Source organism: Megalobrama amblycephala, linkage group LG3, assembly GCF_018812025.1.
Source record: "Megalobrama amblycephala isolate DHTTF-2021 linkage group LG3, ASM1881202v1, whole genome shotgun sequence".
NCBI lineage: Eukaryota > Metazoa > Chordata > Actinopteri > Cypriniformes > Xenocyprididae > Megalobrama > Megalobrama amblycephala.
In genome coordinates, this window is record NC_063046.1 from 27,447,660 (window position 1) to 27,468,494 (window position 20,835).

General features: G+C 37.9%; 1 protein-coding gene across 1 annotated transcript in view; it reads left to right on the plus strand.

Moving 5' to 3' along the window:
• Positions 1-20,835, plus strand: part of rbm33a (RNA binding motif protein 33a) — a 59,985-nt gene that overhangs the window by 31,779 nt on the left and 7,371 nt on the right. The window contains 6 exon segments of the mRNA XM_048184781.1: positions 963-1,089; positions 1,292-1,641; positions 2,876-3,148; positions 3,341-3,628; positions 4,235-4,834; positions 15,610-15,774. Coding sequence (XP_048040738.1) covers positions 963-1,089; positions 1,292-1,641; positions 2,876-3,148; positions 3,341-3,628; positions 4,235-4,834; positions 15,610-15,774 — 1,803 coding nt within the window.

Consider the following 20,835-nt stretch of genomic DNA (forward strand, 5'->3'; position numbering starts at 1 on the left):
TATATCTAGTGTCTGACCAATTGTTGGTTTGACTATATATATTTACCTGAACACTGAACAGCAGAAATTAAGAATTTCCTGTGTGTATTTTAAGACACATGAGGCTTGTCTCCAAAATGGCAGCAGCCCATATTTGGCATTTGCCTTTCCCACTCCCATCTCCCAGGCAGATCATAACTAGTTACATATTGAACAGATCCATGGGTATTTACGAAAGATTAGCCCCCCCAAAAGGACATGCTCCTTTTATCAAACGAATGCAAACTTGCAAAGGTATTGTGAATGTACTTAAGCTCCCATTGTGTTACAGGAGTTGACCTTTTGAATAGAGCAATGAAGTCCACAATAACAATGTGATTCTCTCTCGCTCCCTCCTGGCCATTGCTTAGCTAAGCTGCCTGATTGACTTTCTGTTAAGCAACTTGGCTGGCCTCGGTGACACACACTGGCCAACTGAAGATCAGAGCTGAAAACGTGGATTAAAAGTTTGATTGCATCTTAAGTCATTTATAATGAGTAAAGAGGTGCTAAGCATCACAATTTGCTGGAGTGTGGCCCCTTTGAATGAAGGCTAATTTCTTAAGAGTAAAGGATATTTTCAAAGAATAAAGGAGAGGGGATTCGCATTCAACTCCAGGATTAGTAAGGATCATTATCTTTCTTTCCTCTGGAAAGGTAGAGAGGGGATTTTGAGTTTTATGAGCAATGGGTTAGGTAAGCACTGAGAACGGATAAAGATTTTTAATTCAAGGGTGTATGCAAATTGCATTCTTTCTGGAAATCTTTTCTAAGATTTCTCAATGGTATAAGCTGATGTTTTTGATCTTAATATATGAAGAGTTATGTTTTAAAAGAAGGTAAGCGGCACAAATAAGAAACTTTTTGGCTTTGAAACTTACGTGTAAACAGTAATGATTTTTTTATGTTGGAGTAATCATGTTTTTAATTTTGCTGTTCACCAGGCTCCTCCTGATTTTCAGCAGCATCTCCAAGGGAATTTTGGCCCACCTCAGCGGCCTTTGCCCTCCCAGGAGCAATGGGGAGGACCCCCACCACATCACCAGGATCAAGAGCACTTCTTCACTGGTGGTAAGGTCAAATAAATGTGGTCACACTGGTTGCCTGCATAGACTATACCTGCACTGTCTTAACTGTTTTGACTTTTGTTTTTCCATCCATTTGTTTGCTTAGCAACTGAAGCGTGTGACATCAACAATGTCAGAATTGATGCTGCAGGTTTCTGGCTTCTCCTCACATTGTCTCTTTTCTTCCTTTCTTTTTTTATTTCTAGAACCACGTTTTTCAGGCCAGCACATGTTTGACCAGCCAGGCCCTGCCCCCCTCATGAATAACAGTGTCCTTACCATTTCGGGTCAAGGCCCTCCATCTTTCCCCCCACAAGGGGGGCTCGGAGGTCCTGGATTTGGTCCTCTGGGGCTCGGGCAGAACCAAGGGCCTCAGGGAGGAGGTGTTTTCCAGAGAGAGCCCCTTCGGCCGGGTCTGGCCCCACAGCATACTGGCCCTCCAGGACCCCCTGGTCCCCGTGCCTTTGTGGGTCACAGACAGCCCTTCTCGCCCCAGCAGCAGGGCCCCCCCTTTAGCCCCCAGCACATGCCGTTTGGTATGCAGGTACGCCAGAGAGTAAGTTGGTTTACCAGAAATCTGCATGGCCTTGCTGGCATGATGAACATTATATTACATGTTAATTTACAGCATGGCATGGACCTAGCATGAAAAATATTATTCTGAGTTTTCAGTGTTCATTTATTTTACTTTTTTTCTGTATTCACAAATTTTATGATGTGGTAAAGTCTCAGTCCTGGAATTTAGTTCAGGAAGTATGTCAGCTATACACTACAATTCAAAAGTTTGGGGTTGGCAAGATACATTACATTAAAATAAAACACAACAATACATTAAGACAGTAACAGTTATTTTAAACTGTAATATTTCACACAATCTTTTTTTTCTATATGAATATATTTTAAAATGTTTAGTCCTGTGATGGCGAAGCTGAATTTTCAGCATCATTACTCCAGTCTTTAGTGTCACATGGTCCTTTAGAAATCATTCTAATGTGCTGATTTGCTGCTCAAGAAACATTTCTAAATGTTATCAATGTTATCAACATATGTGCTGCTTAATATTTATAATTAATGTTTTTATGATACATTTTTCTTTGAATTACAGCATTTATTTGACATGGAAATCTTTTGTATGTTATAAATGTCTTTAATGTCACTTCTGATCAATGTAATGCATCCTTACTGAATAAAAGTATTAATTTCTATTTTAAAAAATCTCACTGACCCCAAACTTTTGAATAGTATTGTACATGGCTCATACCTAAGGTGTTTTAGTTTGGTTCAAAATCAGTTATTGTAAGCCATACATGATGCTAGTACATAAATGCTAGTTCGAAATGTAGGTGTTGTGTAGTGGTTGACTGAGCAAAGAGAAGAGGCTGTCTTCAATCCAAGCAGCAGACAAGACTGCCCCCTTGTGTTAGCACTGTTTATTGGTTCTTGGTTATTTGAGGTCACTGGGTTAGTTGTTACATGTTGGATGTCTATCTCTCTTTCATGTAAATAGAATCATACTGTATGATGATTGAAATCGTGAAATATCCTTATACAATTACTAAAACTGCAAAATGTTACGTTTTGTAATGCATTTATTTCGTGCACGAGTTCGCGCCACCATCTGCGGGACCCCCTTAGCACGTTTCAAATGCGAGTAAAAATCAGCATTGGAAAGGTGTTACTCACCAGTTGCCCCAGTTCCTTTTTTGGTCTTTAGCTGATCACTTGCCTGTTTTATGCATATTTGATTATAGGTCTCACTCTGGCTGTATTCTTGTTTTTACGGTACTCAGGGTCTATTGCAGCAGCCCCTGCTCCATGATCCTTCACTATCCCATCAGTCTTTGCACCAGCAGCAGCACCAGCAACATAGACAGGACTTGCCCCCACAGGGCCTGCCTCCACCCCAACACCAACAGCACCACCACCACCACCCAAGGGACCACCATCCCATGGTGCACCTCTCCCAGCCCCATTTCCGCCAGTCGATTCAAAGTAGCCATAGACAGATGCAGTCCCGACCACAGGGCAACCAGCAACGAAACAACCATGCCAGGCCCAGAATGGTAAGCCTTTCAAATGTGTATTTGTTTCAGTAAGCAAGATATTAAGAACAATATTGATTAGAAATATATATTTCATTTGTGCAAGTCTGCTCACTAGGTTTTGAAGCAAAACCGGTATTATTGATTTTCAGTCTTGGCAATACTTCTATGAATGTCAACACATTTATTTGACCACTTCCTCCTCTTCTTCAGACGCCTCCTCCACTGCAGCAGATTCCTCCTCAACGCAACAGCAACCTTCGTGAGCTGCCCATCGCATCTAGCAACAATAATAACCGCCCGTCAGTGCCTAGTGGGCAAGCAAAGCCAGTTACCAGGGCAATGCAGAATGTTAGGCAAGGGCAAGCTGCTCGTTCTGGACCAGCAGGAAGGGGAGGACCTGTGGCACAAGGGCAGGGCTCTGCCAGAGCAACGCAGCAGCCCAGTGTGCCTGGGGTTAAGAAGGAGAGTCCAGCTGCACAGTCAAGCACCACTCCAGAGGTAATATTGCATAGCATGACTGTATACACACCTCTCATTTAGGAGGGGTTAACAATCAGATTTTTTTTTTCAACATGTAAACCTTTGCAGTGGGAACTATTTATATAAAAAAAATTTTTTTTTTGAAAATTTTCAATTTGAACAGCATTTTTATCATGCAGTGACCTCATTTGACACGTAGCATAGTCGTGGTTGTGGTTAATGGGCTCTCCTTATCGTGACTGTTCTTGTTCTGATACCTTCAGTAAAAACTTTGTTTTTAACTATAATCCAAAATCAGTACAGATTAAATTGTAGTATTTATTTTTTAATGAAAGTGGATCTTAAACGTCTTGTATAGTTTTTTTGCCTTGAAAATAGCCATGGTTTTTAGCCAAACAAAAGCAGTTCAGTTTTGTCAGTCACTTTAATCTGACTAAAATCGGTCAGTTCTTTTTTTCTTTTTTCATGTCAGGCTAATAGATCTAGATAATGCAGCTAAACTTTGTCCAGCTTGTATACACATTAATTTGACTATAATTTATCTTGGTGGTGTTCATGTTCACTGAAAAAGGTGACATGGAACCTTATTTTGCTTATCCTGAATTTATATGTTTCTTTGTTTAGGACCCAGATGAAGATGAGGAGACGCGTCAGTACAGACTGAAGATTGAGGAACAAAAGCGTCTGCGAGAAGAGATCCTCAAGCGCAAAGAGCAGCGCAGGCAGATGCAGGCTGGTGAGCGCAAAAGACAACTGATGGAACGAATCAGCGGCCAGAACCCAAACCAGACCCCAAACCAGACCCCACAATCGCAGAACCCCACACAGACCACTGCAGCCCAACCCCCTCAGCCGGTCCCTTCACTGATCTCCAACGGAACCCCCCAGAACCCTTCATCAGGTCTTAGTTCCCCTCGTCCGAATGTGAAGGCTCGTCTGCAGAACACTAAACCTCAGCCACAGACTTCAGGCTGGTCTGGGCCACAGAAGCCGCAGAACCCTGGTCCTGATGCCAACCAGCAGGGCCAGTGGCAACCACAGCAGAAGAGGACCATAACCCCACAAAGCACTCAAAGACAAGGTGCTGTTCAGACCAGCCCATTAGAAGGGCATGGCCTTGGTCAGCCTCAGCCTGGTGGAAAGAGAACCGTGATGCAAAGAACAAACAGCATAGAATCTCCACAGGTTCCACACAAAGTGCGACTAGTTAAGCTTCTGGGAGAGGTGAGTGAATTTGTTACCCATTTAAACTCTAGATGTGATCTTTAAAGTTCATATGCCACAGATTTTAAATTTTTTTTTTTTTTTTTTTTTGATTCCTTCTCTTTTTGTCTTTGTCCTTTGGTGGTTTTCTAGAAGTAGTTGTCACCAGTGCTCTTGATTAGAATAAATCAAAGAACTTGTCTCAAAGACAAGTAGGATTTCCAATTACTCTAAAAGTCAAGGAGTCGACTTTTTCGACCACTAAAGTTTTTAGAGGTAAAAACTGTTTAAAGTATAAAGCGAATTTCTCTTTTTGAAAGAATCAATGCCGAAAGTGGTCTCCATGCTGTGATTTGTGACACCACACTTAATTGACAGAACACTTTTACCTTTTAAGCCCATAAATGGCACCATCCTGGCGTCATTAAAGTGAGCTGCTTGGCATTTGCGCTTTTATTTTGAGTGACAACCGATCCAGACATTGTAAAGGTTTGTGTCTTCTTTAAGTCAAGGTGCTATTGTATGAGCCAAGTTGAGAAAGACCTAATAGAAGTTTATGTTGAGGGTTTCAGCTACCCTTTTGCATTAGTCTAGAGATTGAGGTGGTTATGTACAAATCTGAAAGGACATTTTATGCATCTCAACCAAGAAAAGAAGGACCCAAGAATGATTTATGGGCTCTAAGAGATGATTTGCTGTGTTGAATAAAGAGAAAACATCCTTTTCCAGTCTCCTGCCTGAAGCAAAGCTAAATATCTCCTTTGAGTGCCGGATCTCTGTGGATGAAGATAACTACGTGTCAGCTTGGTTAATAGAAAGCTACACACAGCTATCTGAAATTCTGTGGCTCTGACTGACAAAGAGGAGAAGGGGGAGGGGTGTCAGACTGAGAGAAGCTGATCCTCTAGGTGCTTCTCTTCTTCTGCTGTCAACCTCAGCTGCCTGACAATGTTATCTCTCTTTCTTGTTCTCCCTTCTAACTTGTGCTCTCTATGTTACTCTCTTCATCTATCTCGTCTCGCCTCTCGCTTTATCCATCCATCAGCTCATCATTGAAGTGTGTTAGAATAGGTGTCAGTCCGGGGACATCTGCAATTAATCTTCCTCGTCTATGTTGATATCTGTGTAATAATACCTGCGAGAGTCCGGGAGAAAGAGAGATGGAGGCTTGGGCAGATTTGTATTTTTCCCAGCTTAGCCGTACAGATAAGAGCAAATTAAATTTTCATCAGGAAGAATACAAAGCCTGCGTCGCACAAAAGCAGCATGGGGGATGGAGGTGACGGGGTGGGTGGGGGAGGAGGAGGTGCTTGTCAAGTGTCGTCACCCCGCCCCGGTGTATTGCAGCGGAGCATCTGATAGATGTAATCTGAAGGTGTGGATTTTGTATCGAGTTAGATTAATCCATTAACCCCCTCAGATGGAGAAAGACAGAATAGAGATAATGCACATATTTTACAAAAAGACAGATGGGAAGAAAAGGATGAGCGTAGCATGTATGGCAATTATGTCTTTGTTGTAGACTGAAGGAATGTGTCTATAGGGAGCATATTAATATTTTACCAGGCTGAATATATGCGGTATTGTTGTCGGATAAGGAATACATGCTGATGTTTGTTTCTCCTTGTTGTGGTCAATATTATATTTAGGGATACACCAATATTAGCATCGCTGTCGTGGCCGATACAGCTCATGTACAGGATGTGAAGTTTGAATCAGTATAACAAAAAGTGTTTATGAAAAACATTGCCTACCCTACCTTTAACTGTTACATGATTTCTGTATAATAAGTTTACATCATTTTAGTGCTAAAATGTCATGTGATTACTGTACAGCTTCACTGGAGCATATCTAACTGTGCCATAAATGAAAGAATAATACATAGAACAATACAACGAACAGTGAAGAAAACAGAAGCTCATACAGAACATTTTAACAGGCATAATTAAGCTTAAAGGTCCCGTTCTTCGTGATCCCATGTTTCAAACTTTAGTTAGTGTGTAATGTTGTTGTTAGAGTATAAATAAAATCTGTAAAATTTTAAAGCTCAAAGTTCAAGGCCAAGCGAGATATTTTATTTAACAGAAGTCGCCTACATCGAACGGCCAGTTTGGACTACATCCCTCTACTTCTTCCTTCTTTAATGACGTCACTAAAACAGTTTTTTGACTAACCTCCACCCACAGGAATACACAAGAGTTGCGTTTGTAGAGTGTGTTTGTCGCCATGTCGTCGAAACGCTGTTATTTTCATCCCGCAGTCCAATCATCGGGTCTGATTCCGGCTCAAATTGATAGGGTAAAATTAAAGACCTTTACAATAACACTGAGCGCGTGCATCTCCACGTTATGGTAAGAGGCGTGACCTTTCCGGGCAAGGAGCGCTAAGCTGCTGTCGAATCACAACACAGGAACCGCTGGCACAATCAGAACTCGTTACGTATTTCTGAAGGAGGGACTTCATAGAACAAGGAAGTCATCAGCCCGTTTTTATGACAGTGGAAACAGTGGTATACAGATAAGTAAATTATGTGAAAAATACTGTGTTTTTTTACACGCGAAACATGAACACATGTTATATTGCACACTATAAACACAATCAAAGCTTCAAAAAACCACGAAAAACGGGACCTTTAAAAATGACTAAAGGAAACACCAAACTTAAAGGTGCCCTAGATTCAAAATTTGAATTTACCTTGGCATAGTTGAATAACAAGAGTTCAGTACATGGAAAAGACATACATTGAGTTTCAAGCTCCATTGCTTTCTCTTTCTTATGTAAATCTCATTTGTTTAAAAGACTTCCGGAAAACACGCGGATCTCAACATAACACCGACTGTTACGTAACAGCCGGGGTGTACGCCCCAATATTTGCATATGCCAGCCCATGTTCCCAACATTATGAAAGGCATTAGACAAGGGCAGCCAGTAACATCTGGATCTGCACAGGTGAATCAACAGACTAGGTAAGCAAGCAAGAACAACAGCGAAAATGGCAGATGGAGCAATAATAACTGACATGATCCATGATAGCATGATATTTTTAGTGATATTTGTAAATTGTCTATCTAAATGTTTCGTTAGCATGTAGCTAATGTACTGTTAAATGAGGTTAAAGTTACCATCGTTTCTTACTGAATTCACGGAGACAAGAGCCGTCGCTATTTTCATTTTTAAACACTTGCAGTCTGTATAATTCATAAACACAACTTCATTCTTTATAAATCTCTCCAACAGTGTAGCATTAGCTGTTAGCCACAGAGTATATAGCCTCAAACTCATAGAGAATCAAATATAAACATCAAAATAAATACTTTACTCACATAGTTCGAAGCATGCATACAGCATGCATGTCGAACAACTTGTAAAGATCCATTTGAGGGTTATATTAGCTGTGTGAACTTTGTAAATGTGCTGTAATATAATCGAGAGCTCGTGTGGCAGGGAGCACGCAAATTAAAGGGGCGGCGCACTGAAAAAATCAGTGCATAGTTAATGATGCCCCAAAATAGGCAGTTAAAAAAATTAGTTAAAAAAAATCTATGGGGTATTTTGAGCTAAAATTTCACAGACACATTCAGGGGACACCTTAGACTTATATTACATCTTGTGAAAAAGCATTCTTGGGCACCTTTAAATGGATAGCTCACCCAAAAATGAAAATTCTGTCATCATTTACTCCATAGTGTAGCATGGCCACACAATGTAAAGTTTCAGTTCGGGCTCCAGACAGTTTAAATAACTGTCGGGAAAAAAATAAATAATAATGACCCCACTCGGCGCTTAAACCAAAATAAAGGAGACTCCACAAAAGTTTCAAAATTAAGATAATTATTCTTTCACTTCATTTATGCATTCAAATAACAAAAAGAACTCTTTTGGGGCATTTGCAGAAAAACAATACACATGTGCAAAAATACTTTGAATCACAGTTTCGTAACAAAGAACAGTAATAATAAAAAATAAAAACAAAACAAAAACATCTATATAGTTGGCCTCTTTTGTGTAGGGCTAGGGCCTATAAATTTTGTGAAGGATTGCGAGATCGAAAAAAGCTTTGAAAGCGTGGAAATAGTACCGTTTGATCTCTTCTATTTTTGAGATTCAAAGAGGGACTTTGTGCACGAATAATTTGACAAGCAGTTGAGTTTAAAGGGGAGTAGAAATAAAATCCCCAAACCCGTTTGGCTTGCCGATCTGTTTCGATTGCCACAGCTCTTCCTTGTGCAGAGTATGACACATCCAAAGATACCAACGCGATCTTCCGGGTGTATTCCCCAAGGATTGAAACTCAAGCGATAATGGTTATACTCCAAAGACGACCACAATTTTCCATGGAAACGTGCAACAACACAGTTCCGCCATTTCCACCTGGCTCTCACTTCCGCGACTCGTCTCTCCTTCCTCTTCTCTACCTGTTCTTATTGTCTCCTTTTCCAGACCACACCCTTTTTATTTCATCATCATCTTTTATGATTTTCGTTCAGATAAATAAATAAGGACAATTATCATATTGAATCGGTTTGAAAATGTTATTTATTTTGCTTATTCTTTCGTTGAAGGTGATAATGTGCAAGAAAATCTGACAGTTTTAAAGTGTAATGATCTGTTACAATAGTAAGGAATAAATATATATGATGGAACTGAATGGGGCCTATCAAGTGTTTGGTTACCGACTTTCTTTAAAATATCTTATGTGTTCAGCAGAAGAAAGAAATTCATACAGGTTTGGAACGACTTGAGGGTGAGTAAACGATGACAGAATTTTCATTATTGGGTGAACGATCCCCCTGACCGTTTTCTTTTGATTTTTCTAATATCAACTAATATATAATAAATAAATAATATCAAAAAATTTTGAAAAATTACAAATGCAGTGAAAATACAAGTATCAGTATCGGCATTGTTTTTGTCAAGTACCCTGTGTCTATATCGTACTCGTTCTGGAAAAAAATGGTATTGGAACATCCCTAATTAAATGTCAGCATGCTACACAATATGCTTAATTTCTCTTGCAGTCTCTTCCTTTGGCCCTGTTTACACTAGTGCGTTTTCATTTTAAAATGCATAACTTTTGCATTATTCATACTTTCTACATTTCCCAAAAGCATCTTAAGTTGATCGTAGAGACCACTGGTGGATATTGTTCTACGATCAAGTTAGGTTTACAATGCCGCCTCTCTCAACGACTGTGTAAACAATAACATGGAGACGTAACTGCATGCTTTGCTGACTTGGTGGGCCTTTTTAGCAGCCATTGTGTAGTTAAACTCTGCATTTTATTTTACTGCAGCTGCCTTCATGTGCAAAGAGGCAACTGTTTAAACTTGTACGCGCATGCCCAGTGTGCATGAACGGTCATGTGACATGCGTTTTCGGTTGTGTAGTGTGGACGGAGATCGTTTCTGGAACACAGTGGAAACGCCAGTATAGACGAAGAACGTTTTCGTTTTAAAATGAAAACGCGCTAGTGTAAACAGGGCCTTTAAAGGGGTGGTATAATGCCATTTTTACAAGATGTAAAATAAGTCTCTGATGTCCCCAGAGTGTGTATGTGAAGTTTTAGCACAAAATACCCCACAGATCATTTTTTATAGCATGTTACATTTGTCACTTTTTGAGGGTGAGCAAAAAGGCTCAGTTTTTGTGTGTCCCTAAAAAAAAAAAATGCAAACGAGCAGAGGGCAGAGTTTCAAAAGCTTGTGTTAGCACATAGTGTTAGCAGCACCGATTACCTTCACGTAGACTCACTGAAAATGTCAGAAACTGTTCAGCCTTTTATGTTCAAACCGAAGTCTGACAATGATGGAGAGACTCAAGAAGAACATGTAGAATGCAACAGGATGTTTCTGAATGGTTAGTTGCTTAATATATGTAGCTGATGTGGCATATCTTAAAGTCATTGATTAGCATATTCTGTCATGATAATCTATAAATCGCTCATGTGGGAACTGTTGTAAAATGCCTACAGAGCCAGCGAATATATGGTGCATGAAGATAGAACAGGTATAGTTTAGTTTAATTATGGTTATAACTTATGTTGGCATCTTGCGTTTATGACATGCTATTGCATTTGTGTTACGTACTGTATTGCAAAAACATGGTTTCACCCCCTTTGTTGCATGTTCTCGGGGGCAGGGTTTATGTAAATTTTAGGGTTAGTGATGTCACTAACCTGGGAAGAAGCTTGTTGTTGTCCCTTCCAGCCATTTGTTGCTGTCCTTAAACAGAGAATTATTTAAAAGAAAACATCTCCCTTTGCATTGAACTTTCAGCGCTGTAACTTTGCAGATGTTGTTTATGCTCTGACAGCAACATTACACACTAACTAAAGTTTAAAAAGTAAAATCCTAATCAACCACCCCTTTAATAAAAATTTAGTTGTTATAGCAGAAAATGTAAAATTATTCAAATAGGCCACTGAGGTAAGATGGCCACCCTACCTTGGGCAAGAAGCCCAAACCCAAGCAATCCCCCACCCCCAGTAATCTTTTACAGAAAGTATAAATGACTTTTGAGATTTTTATTAATATTCACATATATTTTTAGTGTCATGATTGACCAATAAACAAATCAACTATTCTATTTAAAACTGTATTTTGACAATTTAAGGCCAATTCACACTGCACCAACTGATGATGACCAACAGCAACAGACATTTAATCGGCTTTTGTCAGATCAGTGTGTTACCCCTGTTGGCATTGGTTGGTGCTTTTTTTCGTCAGTTGAAAATGTTGATTGCCATTTGTCGGGAAGTGGAATGTCTGACAAGTGACGTGCTGCAATCTGCTGATTTTCTGTGTTGGTCGGCGTCTGTCTGTGTGGTGTGAATTGGCCTTTAATTGAACAGTTGAATAACCGATGATAGACAAAGCACAATCCCAGTAAAAGAGATTGATCTGAATGGTAAACACATTCTATGACTTATGTAAAGATATATGAATGTATACATATATTAACTTTTTATTATTTTTTTAATATTACATTTTTAAAAATTAATTTTTTAATTTTAATTAGCAGCACTTACCCTAAAGGTCTAATTTTACCTTATCAATTCAAAATAAAACAATCTAAAAACGTAAATGTGTCTACAAGTCCCATATTAACAAAAATCTACACAAAAAGCTTTGACCTTAAATATCATACAATGTAGGGATGCACCGATGTATTGGTCGCCGATATTTATTGGCGATTTTTGCTCCATTTACAACCATCGGCATATTGGCTATAGCAGGAAAAAGGCAGATGGTTTATTAATTAACTGTGTAAAGGCACTGAGCTGTACTGTACAATGTCTGTTGCATAATCCTAGCGCTGCTGTCTGCGTTTTGAAGTTAATCAAATAAAAGATCACACACTATTCTTCACTAAATAACTTCTGTAACTTTCATAAGTGTAGCGGACCCCATCCGAATGATGACCAAGCCTTTACTGAAGTTTATTGCGTCTGTTTTCACTCCAAACAAATCACCACAAAAGCTAAACATTACAGAGCACAAGAAGTGCGCATTAAACTCTCTCTCCATTGTTTTATCATCAACATACAACGAATTGCTCAAAACACTTATTACAATTAACAGTTAACAAATACATACAGATTTTATGCCTTTTCGGGGGATGCTTAATAAACTGACAAACTTTCAATCTGCAAAATAACTCTGAAGAACTGCGTGCACTCCTTGTCAGTCCGATAGACTAGAACACCTGTCAAAATAAGAGTCCCGCCTTAGTGCAGGGGCCCGTTTCAGAAAGGAGGTTAAGTGAAAACTCTGAGTATGTTAACCCTGAAATGAGGGAAACTCTGGGTTTTCCGTTTCAGAATGGGAGGTATGTCAAACCCAGGAAAGCCGGGTAAGTCAAGCCTGTTTCTGAAAGAGAGGTAACTTATACTCAGAGTCAGTTACCATGGTAACTTACTCTGTGAACCTAACCTGGTCGCGAGCAGGTTTTCTTCGGTAAACCCAGAGTTTCTTTCGGTCTCCTCCACCTTTTTAAAGTGCAAGTGATGTTTAAATAGTTCATTCATTCGTTCATGCTGCAAAAATGCTTTTCTTACTGAGTATTTTTTGTCCTATTTCAAGTACAAATATCTAAAAATTCTTAAATCAAGATGGATTTTCTATATAAGAAAATGTAAGATATTTAGTAATGTAAGATATTAAAATATAAGATATTTAGTCGTGTTTCCTGGGGGGGATCTAAATGAAGTGCATTTTACTTAAGTACAATTATCAATATCTGCCAGTGTGGTAATAAAAATTAGTAAATTGCCTAACTAGTGTTTAATATTGATAGTCATTTACAATCTGTTATTGCATCCTGTTAATTTACAATACAGAGGCGCAAATAGTATGTATCTGCCAGTATAAAATATAAATAGCATCTAATTACTATTTACACTTATTGCAAAGAACTGCTACTTTTAGCCTACATGGTAAATAGAACATAATTTGCAAAATAATAAAAATAAAATGCACTTAAATTTATAATTTTTTTCTTCCTTTTTCTGCACGTGGGATACCATGAAAATGAATATTAGTTCAATAACTTACTGTTCTGCCAGTTTTCACCTTTGATATTATAACAGTGATAAGAATTAAACTTGCATTGACTCATAAGTATGCGGACATCATTTTGTCACGTGCTGTTGCCATGGTGAATCGTAATATCGGAGCTCCATTGATGATGGCTTTTCATAGTCGTGGTACACGCGCTTAACTCCGAGTCATCCTACTCAGAGTCGATTGAACTAACTCAATTCAGTTGTTCTGAAACTGAAAACTCAGAGTTCAAGTTTTATCTCAGTTGGTTGAACCTCCTTATTGAAACGGACCCCAGATCTCATACATATTTAAACTTTACAAAAACAAATTAGAAGATTAATCATAATAAAGTCACAATAAAGGACTAATATAAATATAAATTATACAGTGAAGAACATGCAGTGCTATTTTACATTTGTTTACTTTATTTCTGTGCCTGAAAACGTTTAAACCGACCTAAAAAGGACTGTTTATTTCATATGTATCTTTGTTCTGTTGTCTTTATGTAGGTCTGCTGAATGTTAAATGGATCCAATCCATGTTCATTAAAAATGAAAAAGTTTATTTTAATGCAGGTGTTTTTGAACTTTGCTTATTTAAAACATGATCAAAATGCTATCTATTTTGATGACAAAATTTCAAATAAGAGAGGAAGTGACAAATATCGTTATCGGCCAATAATTGTTTGTTAAAATCGGTATCGGCCCCAAAAAATCATATCGGTGTATCCCTAATACAGTGTCATAGATAACGATTTTCCAGAGATACAAATACAAAAGAGCTCTCTGACTCCTCCATAGACAGCAATTTACCACTTTCAAGGCCCAGAAAGGTAGAAAAGACATCATTAAAACAGTCCATGTGACTACAGTGGTTCAACCTTAATGTTATGAGGCAACGAGAATACTTTTTGTGCGCAAAAAAACTAAACAAAAATAACTTTATTCAACAAATTTATCTCTTCCCTGTCATTCTCCTATGCTGTTTACATTGTATAGACAGTGCAGCGCTTCTGTGTTCTAAGTCAGAACGCAGACTCAGGCCCTGTCCCAAATGGCACACTTCATATGCACTTTTGGTATTGTGGACTTAAATTGTGCAGTCTCTGACAGGTCATCATCCATGGCATTTATGCTCAGAGATGCAGTCATCACTGTTCTGGAAGATATTTTATGAATTCAGCTTCACCTTATCCTCTGAAACTGATCACAGTATCTTCCCAAATTCAGACCACATCACATCATGAAACAGTTTTGTCGCTTATTGTGGTGTTTGCTTTTTCAGTTATTCTTGTGCCAGTTTAAACTGATTTTACATTTATGTACATTTTTTTTTTAACTCTAAAGGTCTGTTCACACCAAAAACTATAACTGTAAAGGTAACTATAACAATAAATATAACAACCGATAACAGTCTGTTGATTCTAAGCTTGTGCGCTGTGGTTTCAAAGTGTGTACAACACATCATTGAACATGTTTTTGCTGTTCTTGTTGCACTTACCTGGCTTCGACCAGCAGATGTCCTCAGCATGCTATGTTTCAACTAAATCTAGCTAGTGTAATCGATCTAATCTAACAGTGAATTTAGCTGAGGTAGTCAGCATAGTGGAATTAAAAACACCACTGCAACTTCAGTGGAAGTAAGACAGTGTTGTCAACTAGTGCTGGATCACTGAGGTAATTTTATGTTACATCGTTTGCTAGCCTTGCATAATGATTTCATCTCCGTTAATACTTCTCACCATTTATTCTGAGGGTATGACTGATTGTTTTACATATATCCATTTTCTTAAAATTTTCCTTGAAAAGGGGGCTTGACAAACAGTGGTGGATTTTTCTGGACTGATTAACTTCTCTGCGATGTCGTCTTCCATTTTAAATGGATGAGCCCTTAGATTTGAATGGATTCTGAATGACTTTGTCAGTGTTTTGTTGTTCAGCGGCTAGGGAAAAAAATCATTCTGAAAGTGATCCCAACAATGTTGTTCCTCTATATTATTGTTATAGCTGTGGTGTGGACTATTCTTTTATAACGATTTTTATAATGTTATCTTTATAGTTATCATTCTTGGTGTTACGGGCCTTAAGGCCTGGCAATGTATAAATTATTACTTTTGCTATAAACGGTTCAACCTTGAACATCCGTAATACAGTCAAACTTCAGCACGATGGACTGGTATGTTTGGTAATTTTGTGTGCTGTTGGCGATTTTATTTGTGTGGGTTGTAAGATGTATCTGCTCTGTATTCTGTAGGCAGATGCTGGTCCCAACACTGGTCCTCCACAGCAACAGCAACAACCAATTGGTCGGCCTGCCCACCAACAGAGACTTGGTCCCATCAGGAAAGTTACCATGGCAACTGGTGGTGTACAAAATCAACAACAGGCTGGCCGTGGCGTGGCAAACCAAACGAGCCGGGTATGACATAGAATCTAGATTACTCTCATAAGCCCATAATTGGACAGGTGCACAATGCTATTTTGCACAGTTGGCACTAAGCCTTGATACTAATGGTGCTTTCAAGTCATGTCTGAATGAATGTATTTACGATGTTCTCTAAGCCTCAGATTTCTGAGTTGGGGACATCTGTGGGAGAAATGTGTCAGTCTAAATAATTTTTACTTTGTTTATTTAGTTTTTCTCTTTCAGGGTTGAAAGAGAGAGGTCAGCCAGGTACTGGCGCTGGAGTATTTATGTGTCATGATATCATAAGCATTTTAAATATTGTGGTTATCGCCAATACCGGTATATTGTCACACCCTATATTAACACGATATCGATATTTCATGCTTTGAATATCACGATTATCGTCAATACCGGTATATTGCAACACCCCTAATTTATGTTTTTACAAAATATATAAATTAAAAAGCTGTTCTTTTAAACTTTCTATTCACCAAAAGATTACTGGAAAAATAAAAATGTATCACCGTTTCCATAAATACTAAGCTTGAACCATTGATAATAGTAAGAAATGTTTCTTGAGCAGCAGATCAGCATATGAGAATGATTTCTGAAGGATCATGTGACACTGAAGACTGGAGTAATGATGCTGAAAATTCAGCTTTGCCATCTTTCACAAGAATTAATCACATTTTAAAATATATTCAAATGGAAAACAGCTATTTTAAAGACCCAGTGAACCGGAAGTTGCAACTGACATTACTTCTGCTATGACGTATTTCCAAGTGAAACGGGATATTGAACAGAGGGCAGAGTTTTATTTTAGTGCACCACCTCTCCATCCATCGCTCAAATTCAACCCAAGCCTTCAAATTGACGTCATCAGAGAAGTTACACCATTCCATAGTGGAAGCAAATTTTCAGATTTTGATTAAAGATTACCACGACAAACCTTTTTTTTTCTGTGTATTAACTTGCATGGATTTATTGTTCACCACAAGACTAGCAATGTGTGCTAGCAAAGTAAATCTGGTCAATTTTGATTTCATGATGACTTTAAGTTGTAATGTTATTTTTCATCAAATAGCACACCCTTGGTGAGCATAAATGACTACTTTGATAAACGTTTAAAAAAATCTTACCCAGCCCAAACTTTTGAATGGTTGTGTACAGAAAACATCAGTTACACATATCTTTTGTTCTTCGTTATGTTGCATTAGAACTAAAAAGCTTTCCTGTCTTTAGTCAGGTTTCCATCCAATGATTTTTTTTTTTTTTTTTTTTTTGCAAAAAAAGGTTTAGCGCTTTAAAATGTTTAGCAATATAGCTGATGGAAATGCCATTTGTCGATAATCTCTCAAATGTCGACACAATCTTTGTCCGTTTATTTTTAGCGCATAAAATCTATATCGATAGTTAAAAAATGTCGAGAAGGGTCTTTAACGCAAATAAATGTGGTGTCACATGACAGAATTAGCCTATACATGCAGCGCCCGTGCTTTCATGTTTTGCTCCCGTTAAATCACCATTTCTCCATAGTTCAAAGATGCATAACAAGGATGAGGAAAATACTGTCTTGAAAATCTTGGCAGCTCGACAAAAATAAGCGGGGTGTCTGTTAAATTAATGAAGACTGATGGAGTTTTCAATAGGGTTGTTCCAATTCGATACTAGTATCGGAAATACCACCGATACCAGAAAAAATAACGTTATTAACCGGTTAATGGCCATTTCAAATGAGCGTTTCTGTTCAAAACGATTAAATCTGATTCAGTTTCCGTTTCTGGTTACGTTCCGGTCAAAATTTCGTTCGTTTCCGGTTTTCGTTTTCGTTCCTTGAACCGGTTCAGAGCCCTGCACCCTGGTATCGGATCAGTACTCTGTATCGGCCAATACCCTGAGCTCAGGTATCGGAATCGGTATCGGGAATGGAAAAGGGGTATTGGAACATCTCTAGTTTTCAACACTGACAAAAAGAGGTAAAATAAAATACAGAACTTCTGTATCTGAATAAATAAAAGTAATGTAATAAAATCGTGAGTCTGTTTCGATTTAATGATCAGAAATGGTTCTAGGGTACATGGCAAATGAAAATCACAAACATGACTCTAATACAGAATTTTATTTCACAAACATTTGGAAAATAAAGTAGTTAACTCCAAAAAGCTCTAATAAAATTTTAGAAATGTTATGTGAGAATAAGCCTCAAAAAGCTAATGCAGACAAAAAGGGTAAAAATACACAAATAAAATGTTTTAGTACACAGCTCAATCTGTCTCTGGAAAAAGAAAATTAACAGTGATTTGATGTTTTTGATGGGTTTGATGATTTTGAACTATGAAACCAGAATGAATAACTTTTTTTTTTGCTTAGAATGATCTTTTGTTTTGAACGTGTTCTCGGCCGTGTCAAACCGCGACTGCATGTTTGAGTCATTAAAAGCTGTTGCAGTAAGCAAAGACTGAATATTTCACTGTACCAGTGTTTTTATGGACCCTAACATTTTTTACATACTGGAGACAATTAAGCTGCCCTGTGTCCAAACTTGTGCTTCGTCAAATAAAGGCAGTTAAATACTAGGGCTGGGTAATGACACAATTTTCACAATTACTATTCACATGCTTTTGATTCGATATCTGTTATTTTGGATGTAGTATTTCAGTTACAGTGCATGGCAAATTTTCTAGAGGAAAAAAATCTCAACTAATGCTGTAAACTACACATGTAAGTCAGTTGGTACTACTATAATAATATTGAAGGTTAAATTAACGTATGTATATACAAACACTTAAATTATACTCAGTGATGTTTTTATTATAAATAAAGTTTAACATTACATAATCATATTTCTACTCCAATTAGTTTTTTTTAAATATAAACATTTAAATCACGGCTGTCATAACTGATTTATTCAAACATGCATTAAATATTGAAGAACATTAAAAATTATAATGAATATGTAACGATGCATAGCTATATTTATCAATGTAGCTTTCTAGAGTTCACTTTTCTAGCTGACTAATGAGTTTATGGTCACTGAATATGTTTTTGAGGTAAATGTGACGTTACATGACATTGTTTACAAGCTGTTTTATTGACGTCTTTCCGAGGTTGAAACACTGATTGAGCTATTGCACAAGATATGATACGGATTTCGGTAAGTTGTACTGTATATTTTAACATACCTTCAGATGTTTAGTCGTGTAACTGGTATTAAAGCGGAGGAGAGGATCAGTTCACATGCGCTCGTGCTGCTGCTTCTCTTTAACTGAGGCACTAAAGCGATCTGTCAGGACACATTAAACAGCGCCAAAATGGTATTTATTTTTTGAATCTCATAATAAGATGGATGTCATTTGAAATCTGAGACTTTGCTTCATATCAAAATTAACAAAGCACAAAGATTATTGTGATTTATTGGATGGGAGGCGCTACATATTCTGCTCATTCATCAACTGAAAACAGACTAGACTAATCGATTCTTGGGATTTAAGAATCGACATCGGTTCATAAAAATGAGAGAATATTAAAATTGAGAAATCTATATTTTTTTACCCAGCCCTAGAAAATATGCAGTAGGCTACTGGCAAATTTCAGTTGTCTCATTACTCTGTACATTTTACAAATGGGATTTGCGATATATGCAAAATTATGTATGGAATCTGCTCGAGCAGATTTTTTTAGCAATATAAAAAAAAATTTTTTTAGAGATGACGTCATTACGCACACCATTTTTTCGGTAAAAGGCCAACTGGATGGAAACATCCTGGAGACAGCAAATTTCGCAAATATTTTTTTGCACATATTTGCTTTGTCGATAACAAACCTGCACAAAAACTGGATGGAAACTTGGCTTTTGTCATGTATGAAATTTTCCAGTGCATCCATTTTTCCTTAATTCTATGTATATTTGCTTTTCTTCATGGGCTTGTGTAGCACTGTCCAGAATATACAATCCATATCTGCACTCTTTGTTAGTGTTATCATTTCCTCTTTTTCCCCCATCATGAAGAGCTACTCTAAGTGGTACTTTCCCTCATGCTTCAGCTCTAGTAAAGACAGCAGATTTGGTTTCCTGCTATGGCTCAGCTGTGTCACAGCTTCTCCCAGGGGACTGGTAGCTGTTTTGGAAGAGAGCAGGAGCAGTAATGATATGGAACAGAGTGCCAGGTGTGATGATATTGACAGGCTGAAGCAGGAGAGATGAAGATCCCTTGGCCTTTTCCGCACGCTGCCGTTTCTGTACAGTAGTCCATTCTCGGGGGACAAATACAGTGCTAACGTGTGTCAGTCAGTCACAGCAGAGCGCCTTCCTGCTCAGCTGCTCACGCTGTCTCAGTCAGACTGTCTTGCTGCATCTGCCCGAGCTCTCATGTTGAGTCAGATATTCGAAACACTTGTTTACTGATATAACCGTGGCCTTGTAAATCACTCAGTGACATTGTATCCAGTGTCTTGCTTGGAGCAAAAGTGAATTGTATACTCAGTAAGTGGTGAGAGAGCATCTAGCTCATAGCATTGGGAACCCATAAGGGAGTTTTCAGTGTGGCTGCTGCACTTAGACGGTCCAGAGCCAACCTGGGCCTTTTGATGCCTCGCTTCCATTTGAAAAGATAGATGAAATGCCTTTGCATTGTACTGACTGGAATAATTTATCATAACGAATTCTGAACCAAATTTGAACAGATTTCAATTTTTATACATTTAAATATGCATTCAGCAACACAATATATCAACATGTACGTTAAATATTTTAAAATTATGTTTTAAAATTATTTTAAAAATTATGTACACTACCATTCAAAAGTCGTAAGATTGTTTTTAAAATGAATGAATACTTTTTTTTTTTCAGAAAGAACTCATTAAATGGATCAAAGGTGACTATAAGAAACGTAGTGTTACAAAATATTTCGATATCAACTAAATATTTCTCTCTCTATTCATCAAAAAATCTTGAAAAAATGTATCTTTCCACAGAAATACTAAGTAGCACAACAGTTTTCAACATTGATAATCAGAAATGTTTCTTAAGCAGCAAATCAGCATATCAGAATGATTTCTGAAGAATCATGTGAC